General features: G+C 45.7%; 1 protein-coding gene across 1 annotated transcript in view; it reads right to left on the bottom strand.

The window, feature by feature from the left end:
• Positions 1 to 19855, bottom strand: part of TRABD2A (TraB domain containing 2A) — an 87149-nt gene extending 67294 nt beyond the window's left edge. The window contains exons 1-2 of the mRNA XM_005486269.4: positions 19273 to 19855; positions 10856 to 11416 (exon numbers count right to left, since the gene is read on the bottom strand). Coding sequence (XP_005486326.2) covers positions 10856 to 11416; positions 19273 to 19407 — 696 coding nt within the window. The 5' untranslated portion in view covers positions 19408 to 19855. The remainder of the gene's footprint in view (positions 1 to 10855; positions 11417 to 19272) is intronic.
• Between the last annotated feature and the right edge of the window lie 3373 nt (positions 19856 to 23228).

The raw sequence follows: 23228 nt of genomic DNA, 5'->3' as shown, positions 1-23228 counted from the left end.
CATAAGGCAAGTTTCCTAGGCCCTTCACAAGCCTTGTTGCCCTGCACTGGCCACATTCCAGCACCTCAATATCCTTAATTCCAAATACCAACCTTGATATTTGGTATTAGGATATTGAGGTGCTGGAGTGTGTCCAGTGGTACCAGAAGTACCATCTCACCAGTACTGGACAGGAGGGTTAGCACTGGATAGAAGTGCAGTCCAGATCTTAGGTGTGAAAGGAAGCTGTCTTCAACAACTTCCACAGGCATGTACCTTTAAGGTGTCCAGTTGCAACCCTTTTGTCCAAGGGAAAACTGGCAGCCAGTCCCATGCTTTGGGTTCTCTAATGGCAATTAGTGAGCTCTCGGGATCAGGCATCTGACAGAGCCATAGCATAAGACCACTGTAATTCTATCAGAACTTGAGAACATGCAGAACAAAGCTTCATGCAGGGGCACTCAACTCCTGAACAGCTGACTAAGCCAAGGCCATATCTCTGCCCTGCTCCACACTCCTCAGTTTTGCCTGAGCTGTGCCAAAAAGCATTCTGCTTTGTGTGCTAGCTTGAGTGGCCATGGTGCCTGGCAGCCCTCAGCCTCCTGACAGGGCTGTGCTCCTCTGCAGCAACAGTGTCCTCACCCAAAGCTGGAGGATCTCCAGTGACACACAGTGCACCTGCCAACCAGCCCATCAGGTTAGCACTACTTGTCAGAGGACAGCAGGATAACCCAGCCTAGTGCACTTGTCAGTTGTTAGCATGATAACCCCGTCACAAGAGCTCTCAGAGCAGTGCACACATTTCATTGCCCTGCCCTTGCTCACTGAGTGAAAAGGAAAGTGCACTGGCATGCTCACACTGTAAAACTGCCAGCCAGACACTCACAAGGAACCTCCTTGGGAGCAGCAAGGGCAAGATAAGAAGAAGCCATGTTTGCCACCTGACATCTTCTGTTTCTGCTGTGTAACATGCTGAGCTAAGGGCATTTTTAATGGGAAAATTCCAGCTAGCTGATAGGCATATGGAGTGCAAGTGCAAGGAGCAAAGTTCACAGTCTGGGATTTCAAAGCCCTACCACAGAGTCCTGGCTGTTTGAAACAAACTCCCCACCCTTTTGAATGCAGAGGCAGCATATCACCACTGAACACCGTTTTCACTGGGGGAAGAGCCCTAAAATCCCCAGACAGTTAAAAAGATCTTAATTAAACTGTAATTATTTCAATACATAGGCAAAGCCTTAGTTATTTTGGTTCCCACCAGCCAGCCCATTCCCCATCCCTGATATCTAGACATGGAGTCTGCAGGTTTGTTTACACACAAACTGAAAACAAAAACAAATCTAGGTCACAGACTCCAGAAGCTAAAGATGCACACAGGATCAATTCATTTGTTCCAGCTCCAATTCATGTGCACAAAACCCTGATGTTTCCATCACCTGAAGAAAGAAGGCTGATCCTAACAAATAAATCTTGAAGTTACACCTGTGGGACAGCATGCAACCAGGTTACTGCAAGCAGTCTCCCATCCAACATGTTTAGCAATAAAATGCTCTGCTCCTCTGTCTGCTCCTTCATCAAGAAACTGCTTTTTGCCTTGCTCTGCTCCAAATCTCAACCTAAACCACAGAAACTAATCTATTCTTTGCAGATTTTGTACTGTGTGCCCTTCCTTGCTTTTTTCTTTCTTTGAGATTCTCCATCACTGTTTTTGCCAAAGATGAGCTGAACCAAGATTTTGTGAGTGGAAACACTGCCAAATCTGGCTTCATCATTTCGGAAATTAAAGACAACTATTATAACTGGCCAATCAAGTACCAGAAGAACCCCCTTTACTCAAAATGAGAAGACTAGCACAAATCTCACCAATTTAATATTGTCTATTTTGTGCTTAATTTCAAGGCATCACCTCCAACTCCCTAAGAACAGGAAAAAAATCCAACCAACAAATCATGTAATGCTTGTTAACAAAGCAATGGTGGCTTTACTTCCTACTTTCCCCATAAATACAGGCTTTTCCTACATAATAACTTTATACAATGGGTTATCAAGGGTGGCCCTTTCTTCCAAGTGGGTACACAGATTAAACAGCAAAAATGATGTTGCTGTCATGACAGAAGGGCTGTATTTGCTAAGCAGCAGCCTACAGTTCTCACAGTCACGTTAGTAATCCAGAACCTGAAAATGCCGGGAAAAGCAAGAATCTCTCAGCACTCTGCTGCTTGCAAAGACTGTTTTTTTGAGTAGAAACATAAACAAATAATTTCCTAATTATACAAAATGGTCAAGGTGGAGAATTTTGCTTCCTTTTCTATCTGCAAAGAGCTATATGAGAGACTGGCTGGAAGATGGAAATGACAGGACTTTCAAGCCCTCTGTGCCAGAGTTGGAGCCTGAGGAGCTCCCAAGGCCCAGCCTGGCCAGTGAGCCAGCCTTAGCTGGGACAAACCTAGGCCGTGGAAAGCAGCATCAAAGTTCAGGGACATTCTTTCAAATTAGGGAGAGTTAAAGTTTGTTCACAGAGGATCATGGGAATTACTTTGTTAATATGGGTTTCCTTGCCAGTTGTTATTGGTTAGAATGTTGCTAGAATGTTCTGTGTTAGTGTACATAAGTTGGGCTCACCCCTTGCTTCTGGTCTTAGTGTTTGGCTGTGTTCCGGAGTGCTCCTGTTACTGCGGTGGAAGAATAAAGGACTCTCAGATTTTTCCACCTAAGACCTGTGATCCGCTTTTCTTCCGCACCGACCTGTCACAACCATTTTCTGTCCTTGTGGGCGTGGACAGAGCGATGCGACAAGTGGCGCCTGAACAGGGACCTCTCCAGTTTCATAGAAGATCTGGCTGTTTGGGAAATCAGCTATCAGGCAGCAGCGCTTAGCTGATTCGGTCAGCAAGGCCCCTGGGAATTCTGGAGTGCTGCAAGAACCAGACACTTGGAGTGGCTGGAAGAAAAAGCATCCAGATCCAACTACTCATCTGCAGTGAGAATGCAGGTGAGCCTGTGGGGAATTACCATAGGACAAGGAATGTTTGTGGAACATATATGGATGTTTTAAGGCACTTTCAATTGAGCAGGGCAAACAATTGCCAAAGAGGGAAGAGGATAATGAAGTGGATCTTCCACAGTTTTCCCGAAGGTATGACTTCAGTGACCATTACTGTTGATTTTTGGGATTCTGCGAGCATTAAACTTTATAATCTAGCTACTAGGAGAGACCCTGAAGCACCCCGTATGCTGCCTGAGTTTCACCTTATTTTGGAAATCTTTAGTTAAGTTTAATGGCTCTGGTACTTCTGTTACCCCAGTCCCATCCAAGGCAGCGCAGTTCTCTCTGTTCCTTGCCCTTTGGCCCCTGTGAGTAGGTTACAAGATGGAACCCACCAAGAGGTGTGAATGAGATGCTGTCCTTGTTTCCTCCTCCTCCAGCCCAAGATGGTGGTGGCCAAAACATCTTGGACCCTCCACTTCCCGCTGCTCCACCTCTTCCTCTCTCCTCCTCTTCTTCCAGACACCATTTTCCTGCATCCTCCAAGCCACCATCTTGCCCCAGGGCCCCTGCCATTACTCTGCCCTCTCCATGGGCCACACCCCCTCTGTGGAATCAGAAACCAGAACTGGAACCTTGGCTCTGGAAGCCACCATCTTGTCACACAGCCTACCACCCTCCTCCACTATGGCTAAACATCACTGCCATAGCCTTTCTAAGAATAAAGCTACTTTTATTTTAAGTTATTCTTCCTTGGAAGAAGACCTGGACCCTCCTGGATCTGAGGAACTTCCACCACATCCCCCAGGTTCTTTTCCCACCATTGGGAAAAGATCCAAAAAGCTGTGATTAAAGAAAGGAATGTAGAAGTGGCAGCAAAGTTTATTGTGGCACTGGGACAGTATGAAGCAAATCCACAATGGGAGCCACTGACTTAAGCTGAAAAAAAGGAACTACAGAAAGCATCTAAGGACTATGGGAGGGAATCACCATTTTTAAATAACTTATTTCTTGCAACCGTCACAGCTGATGTTTAACCCCTTATGATATCAAGTATTTCATGACAATGCTGGTATCACCAACACAGTATACCTTATGGGAGTGAGGACTGAAAAGGCTATTAAATCAATTGTTGGTGGACTCCCTGGGTAATCAAGCTTTGGCAGCACTGACTACAGATCATCTTGCCAGTGAAGGAGCACACAAACAACCTGAGGACCAGCCAGCAAACCTCCTGAGGCAAGCCTTAGATGACACTAAAAATGCAGCAAGAAAGGCACTTACGCAAGTGCCCAATGGCAATATGCCTACGCTAGACTTTGCAGAAATAAAGCAAGAGCCTAATGAGCCCTACATTGATCACCAAAGGCAAGCCCTAGAGAGACAAGTTACACACAAAAGGGCAAGAGATTAATTGGTAAAAAAATTGGCTGTATCTATTGAAGATTCAGTGTAAAAAGGTATCACGTGCCCTTTCACCAGAGCCTGAACAATGCAAATGGTCAAGGGTTGTAATCGCCTTGGGACATCAGAGCACTCTGTAGCTCTTCATGTACAAGCTGTAGGCCAAGGGCTTGCTGAAGCTTTAACAGCAATCTGAGCCATTCCAAAAGGGCTGCAGCAGCAAGGTCCTGGCCCATGTCATGGGTGTGGCAAGCAAGGGCACATTAAAACAGACTGTTATAAATCTAAAGCTCTTAATATATGCTCCAGATGTAAGAGAAGTGGTCATCACCCTAGCCAATGCTAGTCAAAATATGTTGCTGACAGGAAGCCACCACCAGGAAACCTCAAGGGGAGCACAGGGCGGCCCGTGCAATGACAAAAATGCCCCAGCTGCCTATGCCCACAACCACCAGAGGCTCAGCAGCCCAGAGCTTCAGTACCTTATCTCAGAGCTACCAGCAACCTTGGAACCTTAGGAGCTAGAGCTCCTTGATTCAGTTAGAATGGACTATTGTGTAAATTTTAATTATTCAAGCTGGAGTTTAACAAAAGATCAGTCAGCTCTGTGAGATGTTTCCCCTTACCACCGTGTCTATAATAATGAAAACCTTTGATGCAATAATGCATCACCCACACCTTCATGATCCAGCAACAGATCCCTGCAGTTGCCACTAGGAATATTAGGAATGTTTTTCATTTGTGGGGATAGGGCCTGGCCTGCCCTTCCGTCGCACATTAAAGGTGGACCATGTAGCCTGGGTGGACTTACTCTACTAACACCCAACATCACACTAAATCACAATAGAGAAACTCAAGAAAAAAGATTCATCCATCAATTTGAATCAGAATGTAAAGATGAGGTTATTTATTGGAACAAAGAAAAAAAAAAGAGTTGCAGCATCCATATTGACATCTTGGGTTTATGCAGCAAAAGCACTAAAGCAATTGGATAGTTCGGGGTGTTGGCTGAGTAAGCAAACCAATGCTACATCTCTTGCACTAAGGAGTCTGTTAACAGATATCAGTAGTGTTAGGCATGCCACTCTATATAACAGGGTTGCTTTCTACTATAAAAGGGGACTTTCTGCTGCTGGCATAAGGGCATGGTTGCCAAGACCTTGAAGGACTATGCTGCATGAATCTGTCTGACCATAGTGAGTCGATACACTGGAACATCCATTAAAGGAAGGAGTCAAGAAACTACAAGTGCAAAATGTTATAAACTGGTTAGACTGTTTAAAGGTTGTGGCTTATCAGGTTGGTTGTTATCTCTGGCTAAGACACAATTGTTAGTTCTTGCAACAGTTGTTGTGTTGATGTTATTACCATGTTTAGTGAGTTGTTTACAGAAGATTTTGCAAAAATCTTTGTAAGGAATTTTTATTAAATTCCCAACAGAAAGGGGGAGATGTGGAAGTTGGACTGGCAGGGACGGACCGTGAATTTGCTTAGACTGACTATGCAGAAGGTATCAACCTAAAAACCATGGGATGCAAAGTGCTGAAGAGAGAGAATGTCTAGACACAGTATGGAAAGTTGTGTGGGTACCATCAAGATTGATACTGTTGTTGAGCTAAAGAGCCTGCCAGTTTAGGCATGACATAATATTATAGGATGATTAAATATACAGATGAATAAGCTAAGGTAAAGTGTGTTATTTAAGTAGCTTGTTAAGGGGGTTTGCATAGAGGATTGTGGGATTGTTATGTTAATAAAGACTATGTTATAATTTCATATAAGGTAACATTGTTAGTGATTGCTAAGCTATGCTTCCCTATAAGTTGTAAAATTGTTGATTAGTTGGATAGGACACAGAAGAACTATAGTCAAGGGTACATATTAGCATGTCTTCTGCATTATCTTGTCTTCTGTGGTTCCCCTTCCTATATGCAATTATGTCTGATGCTCTAATAAATGAGCTTCTAATCAACCCTCAGTCGTTCTTGCCTGTTTCATTGCTGACGATAGTTGGTGTCCCCACAGACAGGCAATGTAAAGGGTTAATTGTCATCCCACAGCCGGAACAGGGTCAGCAGGAGCCAGGATTTCATGATCAGTCAGCCCTTAGTGGCTCCTGGCTTCCTACTACATCCCAAGCAGCTCTGAAGACTGTGTCTGAATATGCAGCAATGTAATCAGATGCTCAAGTGCTCAGATAGGAAGAATGCTGTGACAAGGTATAACCACAGGAAAGTCATGTGGGGAAACAATTCTCAAATTAAGATCAGGTACAAGAATCTTCTACCAAGGGTCCCAGTATTGAAAAAGCCAAACTGGCCAGGGTCATGGCTAGGAAGTAATGATGGCTGGACAGTGTTTACACTCTTAACCATGGGTCCACACCAAGAGTAGACATAAGGTCAATCTCCTTGTGTTCAAGAAGGGACCAGTTTGTGAGGAATGCAGCCTGGACACCACTTTAGTGTACCAAAGCAAGCGCCTGGCACAGTACAAGTGCCAACACTTGCTCCTCTTGTGAGCCAGTACTAAGCTGGTGTTTGTGACACTACTGAAGCCAACAGCAAAGCTGTTTTGGGCTTGGAGCACTAATGCCTGCAATATAGCAAACATGTAAGCACATGCATAACTGTAAAGGAAGAGTTGGGAGGGACTGACTCCATGCTGGAAGTCAGCAGTGGCAGATCATACATAGCTACAAAGCCCTGACACAGCTAGGAGTGAGACCTATGCAGGGTATTGCAACAAGAGACGCACTACCCAGCAAAGACGGTGGAGTGGGAGAACAAGTCTGTAAGACAAACTAGGATGGGAACAGCATGAAAGAGGAAAAATAAACGCCATGGCCCTGGCATGGAGACAAACTAATCTTTCCATACTCCTGAAGTTGCACAGAACTTGGAACAAGAGAGACAGATTGAGAAAGCAGTAAAGTATTTCACAGATTGCGTACACATCATTGTGTACTGAACAAAAATTATACTTTTATGATTTGGCAATATGGGCAGGCAGCCTGAGCTGAGCATGAACAGAGGGATTTGGCAGGTAAAACAAGAGAGTCATAAACCAAGAGTCTTTGGAACAAAAGCCCAAAGAAAAAGAGCCCCTTGACAGGCACTCTTGGCTGTTGTATGTGGGTTTTGTTTGGAGGTTTTTTTAATTTTTACTGTTTTCTCTTCACAAGGAGAAGAGAGTTGTTAATTTGGGTTTGTCCGTACTTTGCAGTTACCGAGCCCTGTGCCCAGGGACACAAGAATAAACTGTTCCAGACCTTCACCTGCAATAACATACACCATCAAGGCCTTGCTCAATAGAATGGATCAAAACAGGGACCTAGCCAGTAACAATGTATGGTTTGGAAGTGGCTTGGGAGTCTGCCTTACCACCAGAAGAATAATTTTGGATGTGAAAGTAAAAGCAAACCCTATGCAGAAACAAACTGAAAACACTGAACTTGCTTTTCTGCTAAGTAAATAATTTCTCTGTCATTCGGCTGTAAGAAAAAAATGCATCTCCCTAGATGACATCCAGAGGGACCTGGACAAATTAGACAAGTGGGTCCACGGGAATCTCATGCAGTGTAACAAGACTAAGTGTATGGTGCTGCATCTGGGCCAGGACCATCCCCAGAATCAGCACAGGCTGGGCATGAGCAGATGGAGAGCAGCCCTGTGAGAACTTGGGGGTGCTGGTGGGTGAGAGGCTGGACATGACCCAGCCATGGGCACTCCCACCCAGAGAGCCAAACATGTCCTGGGCTGCATCCAGAGCAGCGTGGGCAGCAGGGCAGGGAGGGATTCTGCCCCTCTGCTTTGCTCTGGGGAGAGCCCACCTGGAACCTGCATCCAGCTCTAGGGTCCCAGCACCATGGATGTGTTGGAGTAGGTCCAGAGCAGGCCACCAAGATGCATTAGAAGAAAGAAGCACCTCTCCTATAGGAAAAGGCCGAGACAATTGGAACTGTTCAGCCTGGAAAAGGGAAGGCTTTGGAGTGACCTATAATGCACCTTCCAGTATGGGAAGGAAGCCTACAAGAAAGATTTTTTACAAGGGACAAGGGGGAATGGCTTCAGAGTGAAAGAGAGTGGGTTCAGATTAGATATTAGGAAGAAATTCTTTACTGTGAGAGTAGTAAGGCACTGGCACAGATTGCCCAGAGAAGCCGGGGATGCCCCATCCCTGGAAGTGTTTGAGACCAAGTTGGATGGGGCTCTGAGCAACCTGGTATTAGTGAAGGATGTCCCTGCCCATGGTGGAGGGGACGGAGCTAAGTGATCTTTGAGGTCCCTTCCAAGTCAGACCATTCTGTGAGTCTATATTTCTTGTACGGAGTTTGACTATTCCTTATGGGCTTTGTTCCACTTTCCCCAACAGAAATTTCTAAGTTATGTCTATGTGTTTGCACAGAAGTGGCGCAATACTGGGGTTTTCCAAACAGCAGCACACTAAAGAAAGTATTTTCCAAAGAGCCTACTTCAAACTCTTTGTTTGGTTTCTATTAAACACATAATTAACTCTACTGTCTGAACAAACTGACAAGAAAGCTCTGAAATCAAGGACTTACACAATTGCCAACCATGAAAGTTCACAAGTCAGTTTCTGAAACAGCCATGAAATTGGCTTAGAAGCAATTTCAACAATCATCTGCCTCTGGTTTTCCTTTTCCTTGAGCTGCCTGTATTGGAAATCTAGTAGTGGGCAGCAGTGGAGGTATGAATTTGCAGTGCAGTAGCTGCTCCAGACCTGTTCCCTCAAGGGATAGTGTGCTCCTTCCCTGGGAAGTGAGCAGGGAGGGAAGGAGGTGCAGCCTTCATGATGCAAATGCACACCTCCACTCACCATGGGGCAACCAAGGGGTATGATTTTCCCAGCCAGAGGCTAGATTCTCCTGCAAATCTTGTCTCTCTGGCCTTCTCAGAAGGCTGGGCAATTCTGGATGTTGTTGTGTTGCTCAGCCATGCAGCTTCTTGGATCACTTGGTATTTATCCCATCTGCTAAACAACACAAAACCACCTGCTCTTTGAAGAAAGCTGTGAAGGCCTAAGAGTCAATATTTACATGAGTTTAGCAGGGATATCTTTTGCAGTCAATATATCTCAGTCTCCCTACTACTTTCTTACAAGGCAGTGGATAAAAATGCCCTCGCCTCAACTTCTATCATGATAAACTATAGAGGCAATGCCAGCAAAAGAAAACATGGACAATAATGCTTATAAATCCTCAGCCAGGTAAGAGCTGGAAAAGGAGGGACTTCTTCTTCCAGCCTATTCCCAGGTTAGCTGGAAGGAAACAGCAACAGCATAAGGATTCAAAGCACTGTGATAAGCAAAAGACGAGATGCAAATGAGGTTGCCTCGCTCCAGACAATGGAAAAGTGGAGAAGGCTTTCCTGCAGTTAAGGACTTCTCAAGTCAACAGCCTGGGCTGTTGTGCACCATGGTCCCCATACCAACACTGTCTGGGGTAGCAGCTCTTCAGACATTTGTCCTGGGCTGCTGCCCCTGCCCTTGCTGTGCTGCACTCGCCTTCTGCTCTTTCCCTTCCAAACCGTGCAACAGTGACAGCACAGGCTTCAGGATGCAGGGGAGGAGGGTCAGGCATCAAACTACCCAGCCCTAAAGGTCCTCCCGTCTTGTGCTACTAGGGCATATTGCAAAATGCAAGTCTTGATTATTCCTAAGCAAATGCCACTCAACTCCCCAAACTAGCACCACCCTGCAGCAAAGGTACCCCACATCAGAGAGCAATGTTATGCCTGTGATCCTATTGGGCAGAGACAACAACAGACACCACTGCTTGGGGTATTTGGTTCAGAGAGGAGCACCTCATCCAACACATGGACAACACAGAGGTCATTCTGCTGCATGAACAGAAGTGCTGAACTCCAACAGGTTTGCAAACACAAAGGCATTTGCACCAGGGCCTGTACTAGTCTGTGCTGTGCTGACCCTCACCTGGTAACAAAGGAAAGGAAAAAAATCCCAAAAAACAAAAAATACTTTTCTCATTGCAAATGATGGGGCCCTATTTCTGAGGGCATCAAAATATTCACTGTGATGCTTTCCAACCAGCAATTACTTCTCAGCACTACTCACAGCACACCACTGCTTTCCCCAAGTAATCACTTCTTTCTTTTAAACTTGCTATTACAAAAACAGGTTTGGAGACTGAGCCCCAGCCTGTCCTGAGCTCCTGCAGGTGAGCCCAGTCAGAGTTAGAGAGCACACATCCTAAGGTCCAGTGTCTCTGAGGGTAGAGCATGGCAAGGAAGAGAGCAGGTAGCCCAAGGAAGAGAGTAGGCCAGGCCTGGATGAATTCAGCTCTGGCCTGATTCTCCTGAGGACGCAGGCAAAGGTATGGGCTGCAGGGAGCAGACACAAGTCTCTGGGTAGAAAGCACTTGCCCCGCACCCCAGCCCATGCTGTTTCTGCTGCGATATCCAGCTCAGGAGCTAGCCTGGCACCCGGCACACCACTCCACCTCACCTGGGAGAAGTTCAGCCCATTGAGCGGGTGGCACTGCTCTTCTACTTTCTCCACAGCACCCGTTTGCTTCCTCAGCCGCTCTGCTTCCTGGGCCAGGAACAGATCCAGGACAGGCACGCCTCGTGACTTGATGTCTACCTCTGTCAGGGAGTTCACCATCAGCATCACCCACACTGGCCTCTTCTGCTCCCAGTTGCCAGCAATGGCATTGAAGAGGTAGTCTGCATACAGCCCTTTGCCCCGTTGGTCTGGGGTCATCCAGGATGGCATCATGAGCTTGACATACTCCAGGTGCCGCTTCAGCCGGCGGTAGAGGTCTTGGGGCAGCACATCTTGGAGGTTCTTCCCCTGTGGCAGGAGTTGGCAGCTGGTGAGAGCTGAGATGGTGTAGGGGTCAGTAAGATCCAGCTCAAAGTACACAATGTGGCTCTGCTGGAAGGCTTTCTTGGAGTTCTCTGGGATAAAATCCCAGACACGTGTGTATGGGACATGGATGGTGCCAAAGAAATAAGATGGGGGATCTCTCTTGATTGTCCACAGGAAGGAGTTCAGCTCATTTTGCTGGGAGAGAGGGAGACACAGCTGAGTAAGTACACAGGTTTACGCCAGGCCATTGCAGCATAGGGCTTAAGGAAAACATGGTGCCAAGCCAGCAGGTCACCTGGCTCAGCAGCTGACCACCATGGACTTTTCCTAAAGTGACTTTGCTCACATAAAGTCCTCTTTGACCATTGTTTTTCTCAGGTCCTGAGGTAAAAATTCAATTTTCATGAAATAAAAACATAAGAATATTGGCCTGGGCTTTCTCTTCCTGAAGGGTAACACTGCATCTTCTCATCAGTAGATCACCTGATACATCATCTGGGTATCTACCAAAAGCAGCAGCAGAGCACAGCCCTAGCACACCATGATTCAGGCACAACACTTACCCAACTTGTGCCTTTCATCAAGTCAAAAATTGGCACCACTTGCTGTAGCAAAGCAGGATAGCAGGATTTCTATCACTTTCACCTCTCACTTCAGCACAGCAAGGCACCTTTCATCAAACAAACTGCTGTGATGCTTAGTCAGAAGCATCATGGTGAACTTCCCATTTGACTGTGCTGGTTTTGGTTGGGGTGGAGTTCATTTTCTTCACAGTGGCTGGTATGGGGCTGAGTTTTGGATTTGTGCTGAAAACAGTGCTGATATTATAGAGATGTTTTTGTTAGTGCTGAGCAGTGCTTGCACATAGCCAAGGCCTTTTCTCCCTGTCATATGACTGCGAGCATGCATGCTGAGAGTGCACAAGATATTGGGAGGGGATATAGCCAGGACAGCTGACCCTAACTGACCAAAGCAATATTCCGTACCATATGGCATCACACTCAGTACGAAAAGCCAGGGAGGTGGGGGAAGAGGAGAAAGGACATTCAGAATGATGGGGTTTGTCTTCTCAAGTCACTGCTATGTGTGATGGAGCCTGCTTTCCTGGGGATGGCTGAACACCTGCCTGCCCAGGGAAGTGGTGCATGAATGTCTTGCTTTGCTTTGCTTGTGTGCATGACTTTTGCTTTAGCTATTAAGTTGTCATTATCTGAACCCAACAATTCACCCTTCCAGCACTCTCCTGCAACCTCTCTTGCATGGAATGGGAATTTAATGAGTGTGGTGCTTGGTTGACAGCTGGGATTATAACACAACAGCAAGACACCAAGAAAACGAGTAACACAAAACACAGCAGGCAGGCAGACCTGCTGGAACAGGCAGAAATAAAATTTTGCTCATGGCAGACAGACACCCAGTAAAGACCCCTCACGGCCCAGTACTCTTTCTTCAGTAGCAGAGAAGAGCATGAAATACCTTGGAAAATAAATGAAAAAAAAATTCTGCAGGCCAAACTCAGCCCATGATTTCCCACTTGTAAACACAGAGGGATAAAAAAACCCCATCTTTTTTAAAATTAGCTTTTAAAACCTTTTAAAACTCACAGCCATCAGGAAGTCAGAGTCAGATTTAAATTTGTTCTGCTGGAAAATACACCTCACAGCATCACCTGAGATACCTCAATACAGGGTTGTGGTGTTCCCACGGGACAGAAGAGCAGATGGGACAACATGGATCCTGCTTGAATTTGAATCCTTCCAATGCGCTTTGCACCAGCAGCAGGCACACCCTTCATCACTGGTGCCACAGTACTCACTGGAACAATGGATACAAGTGGTGTCTGTCTGCACAGACAGGAAGAGGTAGCCTTTGCATGTCTAAGTAAGAGAACAGGCTTCCAGATGCACTCAAACATCTGGTCAGTCCTGAGCCAGCAGATAACTCTAACCTCAGCACTGGGGCTAACTGTGTATGTGTGCTGACCTAAGAACCCTGCCTGACTGCCAAAAGCAGAACACACTGCTTACAGGAATTTACTGGAAGCACATTGCCTATAAACTTCTGACACTAAAGACTCAGGGTCAGGAAGGTTAATCTTAAAGACTGCTCTGCAATAGCCCATCCCAGACAACCTTCTCCAGCAGCTCCGTACATCAGAACCACGCCGCTGATCCGGGAGCACTTCAGCAAAGTGCTACCACCAGTCCTCTTCACCTGCATGGACTATGGAATATAGAATATCCTGAGCTGAAAGCGACACACAGGGATCATTGAAGTCCAACTCCTGGAGCTGCATGGGAGAGCCCCAAGAACTGCACCATATGCCCAAGAACATTGTACAAACCAAATATATTCCAAAGGGCTTTTCAGACTGTTCTGCAGCATATCAAGAGTCTGAAGGATACTTCAGATCCTGGCAACCCCATCCTTCAACTCCAAATCCTACAGTCCTGGAATGCACACCTGAATTACAGAGCACAAAAACTCTCCTCAAGACCATAGCAAGAAGGGTTAAGAAATAGAAAGAGCCCCAGGGGGTACCAAAGATACAGCGCAACAGGTAAATAAAAATCTAACATGGACCAGGGAAGAATACAGAAGAATGAATATGCAAAGTAAAACAAAAGAGGAAATGAGAGAGGATTCTCCCCAAATGTTGTCAGAAGGGGAAAATGAAAGGACATGCCACTGGTGAGAAATGAGCTGGAAGTAGTGGTCAGGCAGCAAGGAGGAAGGACCAGAAGTGCTGCTTCCCATCTACTGCAAGTATAAAGACAGAGGAGGCACCTGGGACAGGCATGAGGTTAGGCAGTCAGTACTTCTTGTCTTCACACAGGCCTGATCTTGTAGGTGGGAGTGCACAAAACCAGCCACAACTGCAAGGAATCGTACAGAACAAGCGGTCACCAGCCAGCTTTTCAGCTCCTCAATAAATCCAGCAAGAAGGTTTAAGCCCAGATAACTGGAACCAGACTTTAACACAATCATTAGCACTGCTCTGGACTACTGCACACAGCCCAGCTAGAAAGGCTTTTAGCATTATACTCTTTTTTTTTCTTTGCTTATCCCCACAACTTTCATAATTGGATACTGAAAGCAGGGTAATACTGCCTGGTACCAGTCATACCTCTGAAGAAATAAAACAGGCCGTCAGGCACAGAGTACATGAAGTTTTCCTTTAAACTTGCCTGTAGCACAGGCAAAAGGAGAGCAGGTTGAGACACAGCAAAAATTTTCACACAGTTCTCAAGACCCTGACATTACAAAGCAAAGCAGCTGAGCGCTCTTGCTGGCACTTGCATGTCAAAACGAGTAGTCATGAACTTGAGACATCACCCTAAGCACCACTCAGATCTCCACAGAAAGCTTGGAGCCAGCATAAGAGTACAGAAAACCTCAGTGTCCCATCACTGATGGGAAGTTCCCTGGACCCTGCAGAATCAGTTTCTGGGCACCAGCAGTTGTTGTCATCGCCAAGTGATGGTACATTGGGAGCTCCCAAAGCTCACTCTCCCTCTCAAGGTGGCACTGCAGCTGCTCCAGACATGCTAGTGCCTCTCACACTCCTTTGGCATCTCCTTTTCCTTCCAAAGTGGAGACTGGGATCCCAGCAGTGCTCTGCCTCCGTGCCAGACCCCTGCAAACAGCCCCCTGTTACTGCTCTGTGCGAGTGGGCAAGGGGCAAAGCCCTTGGTGTGCCTGAGCAGACCTGTCTTCTTCCCCTGCGGTACCTTCAGGCACTCCTACCTCCCTGCAGACCTCGTGGAGCTCTTGCATGTCTCAATGCAGCTTCAGAGAGGGAAAAGCAAGGATATCATCTCACCCCAGCACCACAAAAGGGAAGCTGTTGAACAGTGCTCTAGGTAGCCATGAAATAGCACAGGAGCAGTGCCCAGGCTTGCTCAGCATCACACCATACACCATCACTGCAGCACCTCGCCTCCCTGACAGCGTGCAGGAGACAAAAGTGCTACAGCCCAATTTTCATTTGCAGTAAGATCCTTTAACACAGCTGTTTAAAGCAACAAAAGGAGTTGCTTTAAAACAAACAAATTACAGTCAAACTGTTGTCCTGGAGGCTTATGGCAGCTGGGCTGTGCAGCTTGAGGAATTTCAGTTTCAGCAGCGTAACAACAAAAAGGTTCTTGAGTAGTTCAAGATGCTTAGATACACGTTTCTGTCTCCACTCTGCAATTTACAGGTAGTAGTCAATGCATTACTCATCACAGGAAAGACCCTGAGCAAGGGGAAAGAGCAGCAGTCTCACAAGAGAGCACAGGTCTCCCAACTTGCTGCCACACAAAGGTCCAAGGAATCATCAGATCAAGATATTTCTGAATGCTCAGCAATACAGCATGGTGCCTTCTCCTCTGCCTTACCTCCCCAGGTCAAAAAGCTCACACAGTCACAGAGAACACACTGGGACTTGTGGATCCACTCCCTACCACAAGACTTGGAAAGCCTGCTTCCCAACCAAGGCTGCACAGGGGATGAACTCCACTGTCCACTGGGGAGCAATGGGGACACACAGGGACAGACAACACTTCCCCAACATGACAGGACAACAGTGTCAGTCACTACAAAAATTCTGCAAATGCATGGGTAGTTCCTTGGGAGCTGAGGTTCCTTCTTTTTAATTAAAAAACCCCAAGCCTCAGGTTTTATTCATTTTAACTAGCACCAACAGCTTGCTTTTCCAGCACTATTTAGAGATGCATTATAGGATGCAACCTGTAGTCTTAAAATACACAAATACTACTGCATTTGTCAGATACCACACATCACTTCAAGCAAGGCAGCAATGATTCTTCTGGAAGAGAAATGCCAAAGAAAATCAGAGAAAGTGTCTTTTTTTTTCTCCCCTCACAGAAACTATCTCAAATTGGGCTGAATTATATACTAACAAGAGTAAAAATGGCAAATATCCAGAAAACAATCCAGAAAAACATCAGGAGGAACAAAGAATTGATCTGGTGACAGCCCTCCAAACATCTAGAAAAGCATGAGAGTATAAAATACTAAACAGAAAAGCATAGACAGAAGGCTGTCTATGCAGGGAATGAAGACTCAGAGGGAAAGGAAAACAGTCTAGAGACTGAAGAATTGGATGAGAACTCCAGACATGGACAACCTACACTTGGCCTGCTTCCTTCTACATGAGCTGCTTCCTTCCATCTTCTATCTCATCTATGTAGACGATGCATTTCAAAGCACAAAGTGTATACATCTCTGTGCAGGTTGGTGCCCTCTGTGGCTTCACTCACTGTCTTTCAGGACCTCTAATATTCACCACGTGACTTCACAACCACACCTTCCAAACCTCAGTCCGGAACTGGCCTGTTTCTCAATCTACAGTGTTCTTGTGCTAGCTTCAGAAGTCAAAGCACATGGCATGCAATATTTCATCCAGGCAGGCAGCCCTGTGACCCTACCTATTATGGCTTTCTCCCTCTCTCTTATCTATCCTGGCATCCTATCTCGTCGTGTTTCTTTATCCCTAACTGGGGCAAAGATTTTACTCACCACATTACATGCCTATGCAACTATGGTAATGCACACAAAAATGTTAGCGCATTTTTAATAGTACTCATATTGAGCTTTTGCCCACCTGCATTACTGACACTCTCAAACTCAGGTTAACACTGAAAGTAGAACTCACTTGAGGAATAAACACTGCACTGGGTACAGCTACTAATAGAACACATCCAAAGTCCCAGGAATGAAAAATAAAGTTTTTAACTAAAAAGCCACAGGTTAAAAACAGACATATGACTTGCTCTGCTGAAGGGCATACATGGGGAAAAGCAGCCATATAAATTAATTGGCCCTCTGTCAGGAACAACACATCATAAAATGCTAACCAACTACAACTACAAGTATTCCACAATTAATCTCTGATTTCTGGCTTTGATTTTTCCAATACACTCCAATGCTAAGCAAAAATAAAGCAGTACCAGAGCACATTACTTAGTATCTGGATACAACCCAAAAAGATTCCAGCATACTTTATTTTAAATTAATTGTTTTCAATGTCTTTCTTTCAATTTTTTTTTTTTTTGAGGGGGGGGAGGATGATTAGGTTTGTAGCTCTAACTGTAATTTTGAGTAATGATGAGAAAGCCTTCTGAAATACTGTAGGTTCGTTCCTTAAAATAGAAGTTTTTCGGGCAACAACACACATACTCCTCTTATGGCAGAGACTGAGGCAACCTAACAAAAAGAACAAAGTTAGACCTGTCTAAGAGAGAGGTGGGAAAAGGAATCCTATAAAGAGCTAAAGTAAATTAAAAACCCATCCGTGGTGATGCAGTAACAAGACAGTATATTTTCCCTAAGGAGTTCATGTAAATATTCATAAGGATAAACTCAACAGTTTTGTAAATAAGGCAGACACTGCCATTCCTAGATAGTGTGGTTATTACCACTGTCCTAAATGACCCTCGGAAACGGCCTGCCTATTCCAGAACTACAGGTGGTCTCACATTTTAATGACAGCGTAATCAGCAGATAATTACCTACCATTAACACATTTCACCTCCAGTCTTGCTGGCAACTGGAAGAAGTCCAGTCAATTGTTTCTGAAAAAAACTTCCTGCATGTCCCACCAATCTGTGAAGTTATCCATTTCCAGAAGTATGACTTCTGCTCAGGAGCTGTCGTCTTTGTACTTGCTCTCACTAGCTCCTTGCAGTAGTTTAATACCGGCCCACATCTTTTACACCTCATGCCCTCAAGGAGAAGGGGGTACCACTCCAAAGGGCTGACCTGGCTTTATGGCAGCGTCACAGCTGGCCACCTACAAATCCAGTTGACAAACTAGTTCCAAGTAAATTGGAAAGACACCATCCCACAGGGTAGGGCCAGGCTCTGTTTAACTCAAGCTCAGGCAGACACCTCCAGCGAAGCACACGTAGCTTGGCATACGGCTGATTCCATAATGCCCTAAATCCTAGGAGAAGACATCCTGGGGAACCAGCATGCCCACAGAGGCAGAAAGACCCCCCAAGAACAAGGACTGCATGTAAGTGCAGGACTAGGTGACAGAGGGGAGTAAAGTCACAGAGCAGACCTTCTTCAGTTGCAGAACTTTCTCACGCCTACCCTGCAGTGAGCCTGCTGTGGCCTTGGCACCTCCCCAGCACAGCAGCAGGTCTGCACCTACTTCTAAGGGCTTCCAGTTTCCTTAACAGCTGCCTGGGAGGGAAGGTGAAGTGGCCATACACATATCCCACAGTCACATCAGGTCCAAGGAGATGCCAGCAGACAGCACAGATGGCCTGTTAACACAAAGTAAATTCAAGAAGGCTTTTCCTACAAGATTTTTGGTAATTTTGTATCAGAAGCTTCAAGCTTCAATAAAAATGATTTTTTTTCTGATCTTTCATGGAAATGACAGACATCACCTGCACCAGCTTCACAGCAGCTGTAACATCAGCCCTAACTTGCAGCAGGGATCCTCTGCTGTGCTAACTACCCACTGGAGCACATGCTGCTCCTGGCTACTGCAGTCAAGCTGCTAACTTTAGGAAACAAGCAAAACCTAACATAACGTGTGACTGCGTTTTCACGCCAAATGGCCATTTGCTGGTCCGAACCTGTTCCAGCACGCTCGGCGTTCTGAAGCGGGACTAGGCGGTAACCCTGCGCGGGATGGTGTTAGCAAGTCACTCTCGGCCAGTCTGTCTTCTGGCGAGCAGCGCAGCTCGCCCTACTCGCTGCAGGCTAAAGATCCTGCTGGGGCTCACCCCCGGCTCCTCCTCCCCCATGCTCGCTCCCAGCACCCTGTCCGGCAGTCCCGCCAAGCCGCGGAGCCGCTGCCGAGCGCCTGCTGCCCGAGCTCGGCGCACCGCGCCCGCCTGGCAGAGGGGGCTCAGCGGCGGCCGGGGGGCCCCGCACGCCGCCCCGTCCCGTCACCGCAGCCCGCAGCCCGAGGGAAGCGGACCCGCGTTCCCCGCGCTGCCACGGCGGGCCGGGGCCGGGGCCGGGCGGACGGCAGCGCCGCCGGGCAGGAGGGCACCCCGAGGCAGGAGGGCACCGCGGGCGGCGCTTACCTTTCTGCGGAGCGGGCAGGCGGCGGCGCGGGCGTGCGAGGCTGTGGCCAGCAGGAGGAGGGAGCCCTGCAGCAGCAGCAGCAGCAGCAGCAGCAGCAGCAGCAGCGGGCGGCACAGCCCGCCGGGGCGCACCATCCCCGCGCTGCGCGCAGCCTGCGGACCGAGTCCCCCTGCGGTTCTTGTTTTGTCCCCCCACCTTTCTGTGCTTCCACACCTCCTGTTTTATTTATTTCTTTTCTTTCTTTCTTTTTTTTCTCGGACGTCTTTTGCTCCCCCCTATTTTTTTCTTCCTCCTCCCTGATAGTTTTCGGTTTTGGCCGTCCGATTCAATCCCAGAGCTCTCGGAGGAGCAGCCCCGTCCCTCGGCCAAGCCCTCCAGCCTCTGCCCCCTCCTCTTAAAAGGTCCCTGCGGGGCGGGGGGAGGAAGGGGAGGGCGCGGGGCCCGTGGCCGCGGAGGCGGCGGGGGGGCGGCAGCGGGGGCGTCCCGCAGCCTCCGGCCGGGCCGGGCCACGCTGGGACCGCTGCGGACCCCGGGCCCCGGGCCCCGTCCCGCAGCCCGCGGCGAGCGCAGGGAACGAACGCAGCCCCGCGGCTCTGTCCGCCCTGGGCCGGCCCGCCTGTGTCCCTGCCCTTCCCACCGCGCTCCTTAGGAGAATGTAAAATGGGATATTGTGATTTTTCACAAGCTTCTGTATTGCCCGTTGGCTTGAATTATTTTGACTCATTCTTGTTTCATAGGCGGCCATTCCAAAGTGGTGCGTCCGGTGTGCTCTGCATAAGCAGTGTTCACAGCATCACCAGAATATTCTGAATATATATATGTAATATTCAGAACATTCCAATATTTCAGAGAATGGCCCACACAGGGATCGAGCCTGTGACCTTGGTATTATTAGTACCCTGCTCCAAGTCTGATCCTTACATGATTGAAAATGTGCTGAAGAATTTATCAGTCTCTAATAGTGAAATTCAGCTGTCCCAGCCAAGGAGGCTAGTGTTTAAATCTTCACAAAAGTACCCCTTGCTGCTAATACAGTCTTAAAAATATTGAGAAAATCCAGAAATGCACCAGATTTTAATCCAGTGCAAATTAAAAGAATGAGCTTTCATAGCGCTCAAAATATTCAGTAGTATCCTGATAATTTTATTACAGCATGTGTAAATAATTAATATATAGCAAAACTGTTACCACTTTTAAGGCTTAAACTGCGTAAACCTTTAAAGTTAAAATCCTAACAATCTGTGGCTCACTAAGATGTGTGGCATTATTGTATGGAACAATCCTTCTTGCTCATTCTTACTTGTTTAATTAAATACTTCCCAACAACAAAGCCAAAATCTATTGAAGCCTTAAATAACAAGACAATAGAGGACAAATGAAAGGTAAAAGGCATGTCAGTCTATGAAGCAGTATATTTTTGTTTAAGTAGAAGAATAAGGTGTTACTTTTATGCAGCTCATTCTCTATGATGAATTTTTCTATATTTTGGCAGCATAATTATATATAATTATATTAATTATATATAATTGTAATATATATTATAGTATAATTTTATTAGTAATATAATACTAATTATATTAGTAATATATGCTATTATATTTGCAATATATATAATATTAATATATTAGTAATGTATACTATCCAGTAATTTTTACAATTTCTACCTTAGTAGTGACCATTATGCTCACTGTCCTGAGGGACTTTCTTCTGATTTGGTTTTTTCAGGTTTTTTAATTGCTGGTGGTCCTGACCTATCCTTGGGCTTAGTAAACAGAGTAAATAAAGATGGTCTTAAAAGATCACTATAATTTCTTTATTAATGTGGGCCCTTCCTTCCAAAGCTGTGTATGTGAAAAAACAATGCACAAAGCAACACAAGAAAGCATTTCTGGCTGTTTGCAGACTCAGATAGTCACTGTCTCTTTAGCTTTCCTGTGTTCTTACTTCTAAGCACATCTTTTTCTACCCCTGAGATCCAGATATCTGTCCCAAGGTAAAATTCTGGTTTAGAGTTGCTGACAAATTTACCATCAGCTCAAAGAAAGAAAAGGTACCATTCTTTACTTTTGTCTGGTTTTTTTGGTGCAAATTAACTGCCGCCAGAAGAAAGTAGGCAGAGCCAAAACCCTTAATTGTTTTTCCTTCTTTTATGTGCATTGCTATATATCTGAATCTTGTGGATTTTGATGATGCAAATTTTTCTGGAGTAATACATGAAATGCATCTTCTTTTGTTAGGTCATGCCAACCATTCAGAGCAAAGAGCATTATATGACCAAGGATATTTTAATTATTACTTTTTGTTTTTCTTTCAACAGGGAAAAATACAACTAGCATTTTGTCAGTCATTCAGGTACTCCTGTAACCATCAGAGCAAGAAGTGCAGGTGGTACCTCTTTCTTTATCTGCCCTCCAAAAAAGAGCCGTGATTCAACACTGGAGCATCAAATAGTGAGTTTTCCCACCAGTCACAGATAGTCAGGCATTCATACAATACCCTGATCAATCTAGAGAGAATAAATTTTTCATGGCAGAGAGATGTGCTGACAGACCATTTGGTTTGCTTTTTGTTTTAAAGTAGACAAATATGTAACAGTGCTTTCTGAAATACAGCACATGGCAATTGCAGGCTATGCAGATTAACATGCTGCTTGGCCTTATTTTCGAATTATTGGAAAATGCATTATTTGTGGTGAATTGCTAATGAAAAATAGGGAATGAGGAAAGACAAAGGCCATGTCTTAAAAAGACTTCCAAAGTAATTTTTATTTGCACTGTGACATTTCAGTAGAAAGCCACACCCTAGCTCTATTAGCAGAAATCTAAGAGATAAACACAACATTTTTATTTAACAAATTTCTCTCTGGAGAAATTGGATTTGTTTATCCCAGTCGCTTGCAAAATTATTTCAATAGGCCTTCAAAATGTCCTTACATCTAAGCATATGCTTATGAACATTGTACAGAAAGGGTAAACAAGCACGCACTTAAATGCTTTTCTGGATCAGGGCCTTAGACCACAGAGTGTCTGTGCCCTGAGTTGTCACTAGATGGTTCTTAATTCAAGGTAATTGGAGGAGCTGTGTCTGCTACAACAGCACAGTTTGAGCAGCTAGTTGAAGCAGCTGGCATGCAAAAGCACTTTAGGTATGCCTGCTAGGTGGGGCCAGGAGATCACCTGGGCTGTGTGCAAAAACAGACTGCGTCTTTCTCTTTTTTTTTTTCTTTTTTTTTTTTTTGTACCTCAGCTGATGCCTGTGATGCCTAACTTCAGTTAGTTTCCTGGGCCATAAGAGCATTTATGTGGAAATAGCTGACAGGCTGTCAGAGGCGCAAGTCTCCTCAAGTGGGTGTTACTGGTGACAGATCTGCAGAGCACCACAGTCCAAAACTCCTGCACGTGCTAACTGGGATGGCTTGCATCCATGTTTACATGTGACACACATGCTCAGGAGACTTCCCAATTATGCATGTGCCTTTGTTACCTAACATTAACCTGCAGAGGGAAAGAAAGAAAGCCACCCCATACAGCCACAGTAAACCTTGAGTGAAAGAAGCTGCCACAAAAGAGGTTTGCACAGAGTTCAGGACAGAATTATATTCACAGTCCTTTAACAGGCAGGTCAGCTCTGATTCACCCACTGTTGAACATGAATGCAAAACTGATTTTAAAGACCATGAAATTTAAGCATGAGTATTTCTCACCATTTAAAATTATGAAACATATCATAAAGCACATATAAAAGGAGCAAAGGAGCTTTTTTCATCGAGTTGAGAAAAAGTACTCTATCTGCATTTGAAAGGAAGTTTGCTTAGAAGGACTGATGTGGACTTCAGAGATTCATGAACACAGAATCCCAATTATGCCTCCAGATAAAAAAAGGTTGGTGAACTTTGTAGTATGTTACTGTATGAAAGTGTTAGGTGAGCTGGAAGGGAAGTATGGGAATATATTAC

The sequence above is a fragment of the Zonotrichia albicollis genome, chromosome Z (assembly GCF_047830755.1).
Source record: "Zonotrichia albicollis isolate bZonAlb1 chromosome Z, bZonAlb1.hap1, whole genome shotgun sequence".
Classification (NCBI taxonomy): Eukaryota; Metazoa; Chordata; class Aves; order Passeriformes; family Passerellidae; genus Zonotrichia; species Zonotrichia albicollis.
Note: the sequence above shows the minus strand (reverse complement) of the source record. Positions and strands in the feature narration are given on the sequence as shown.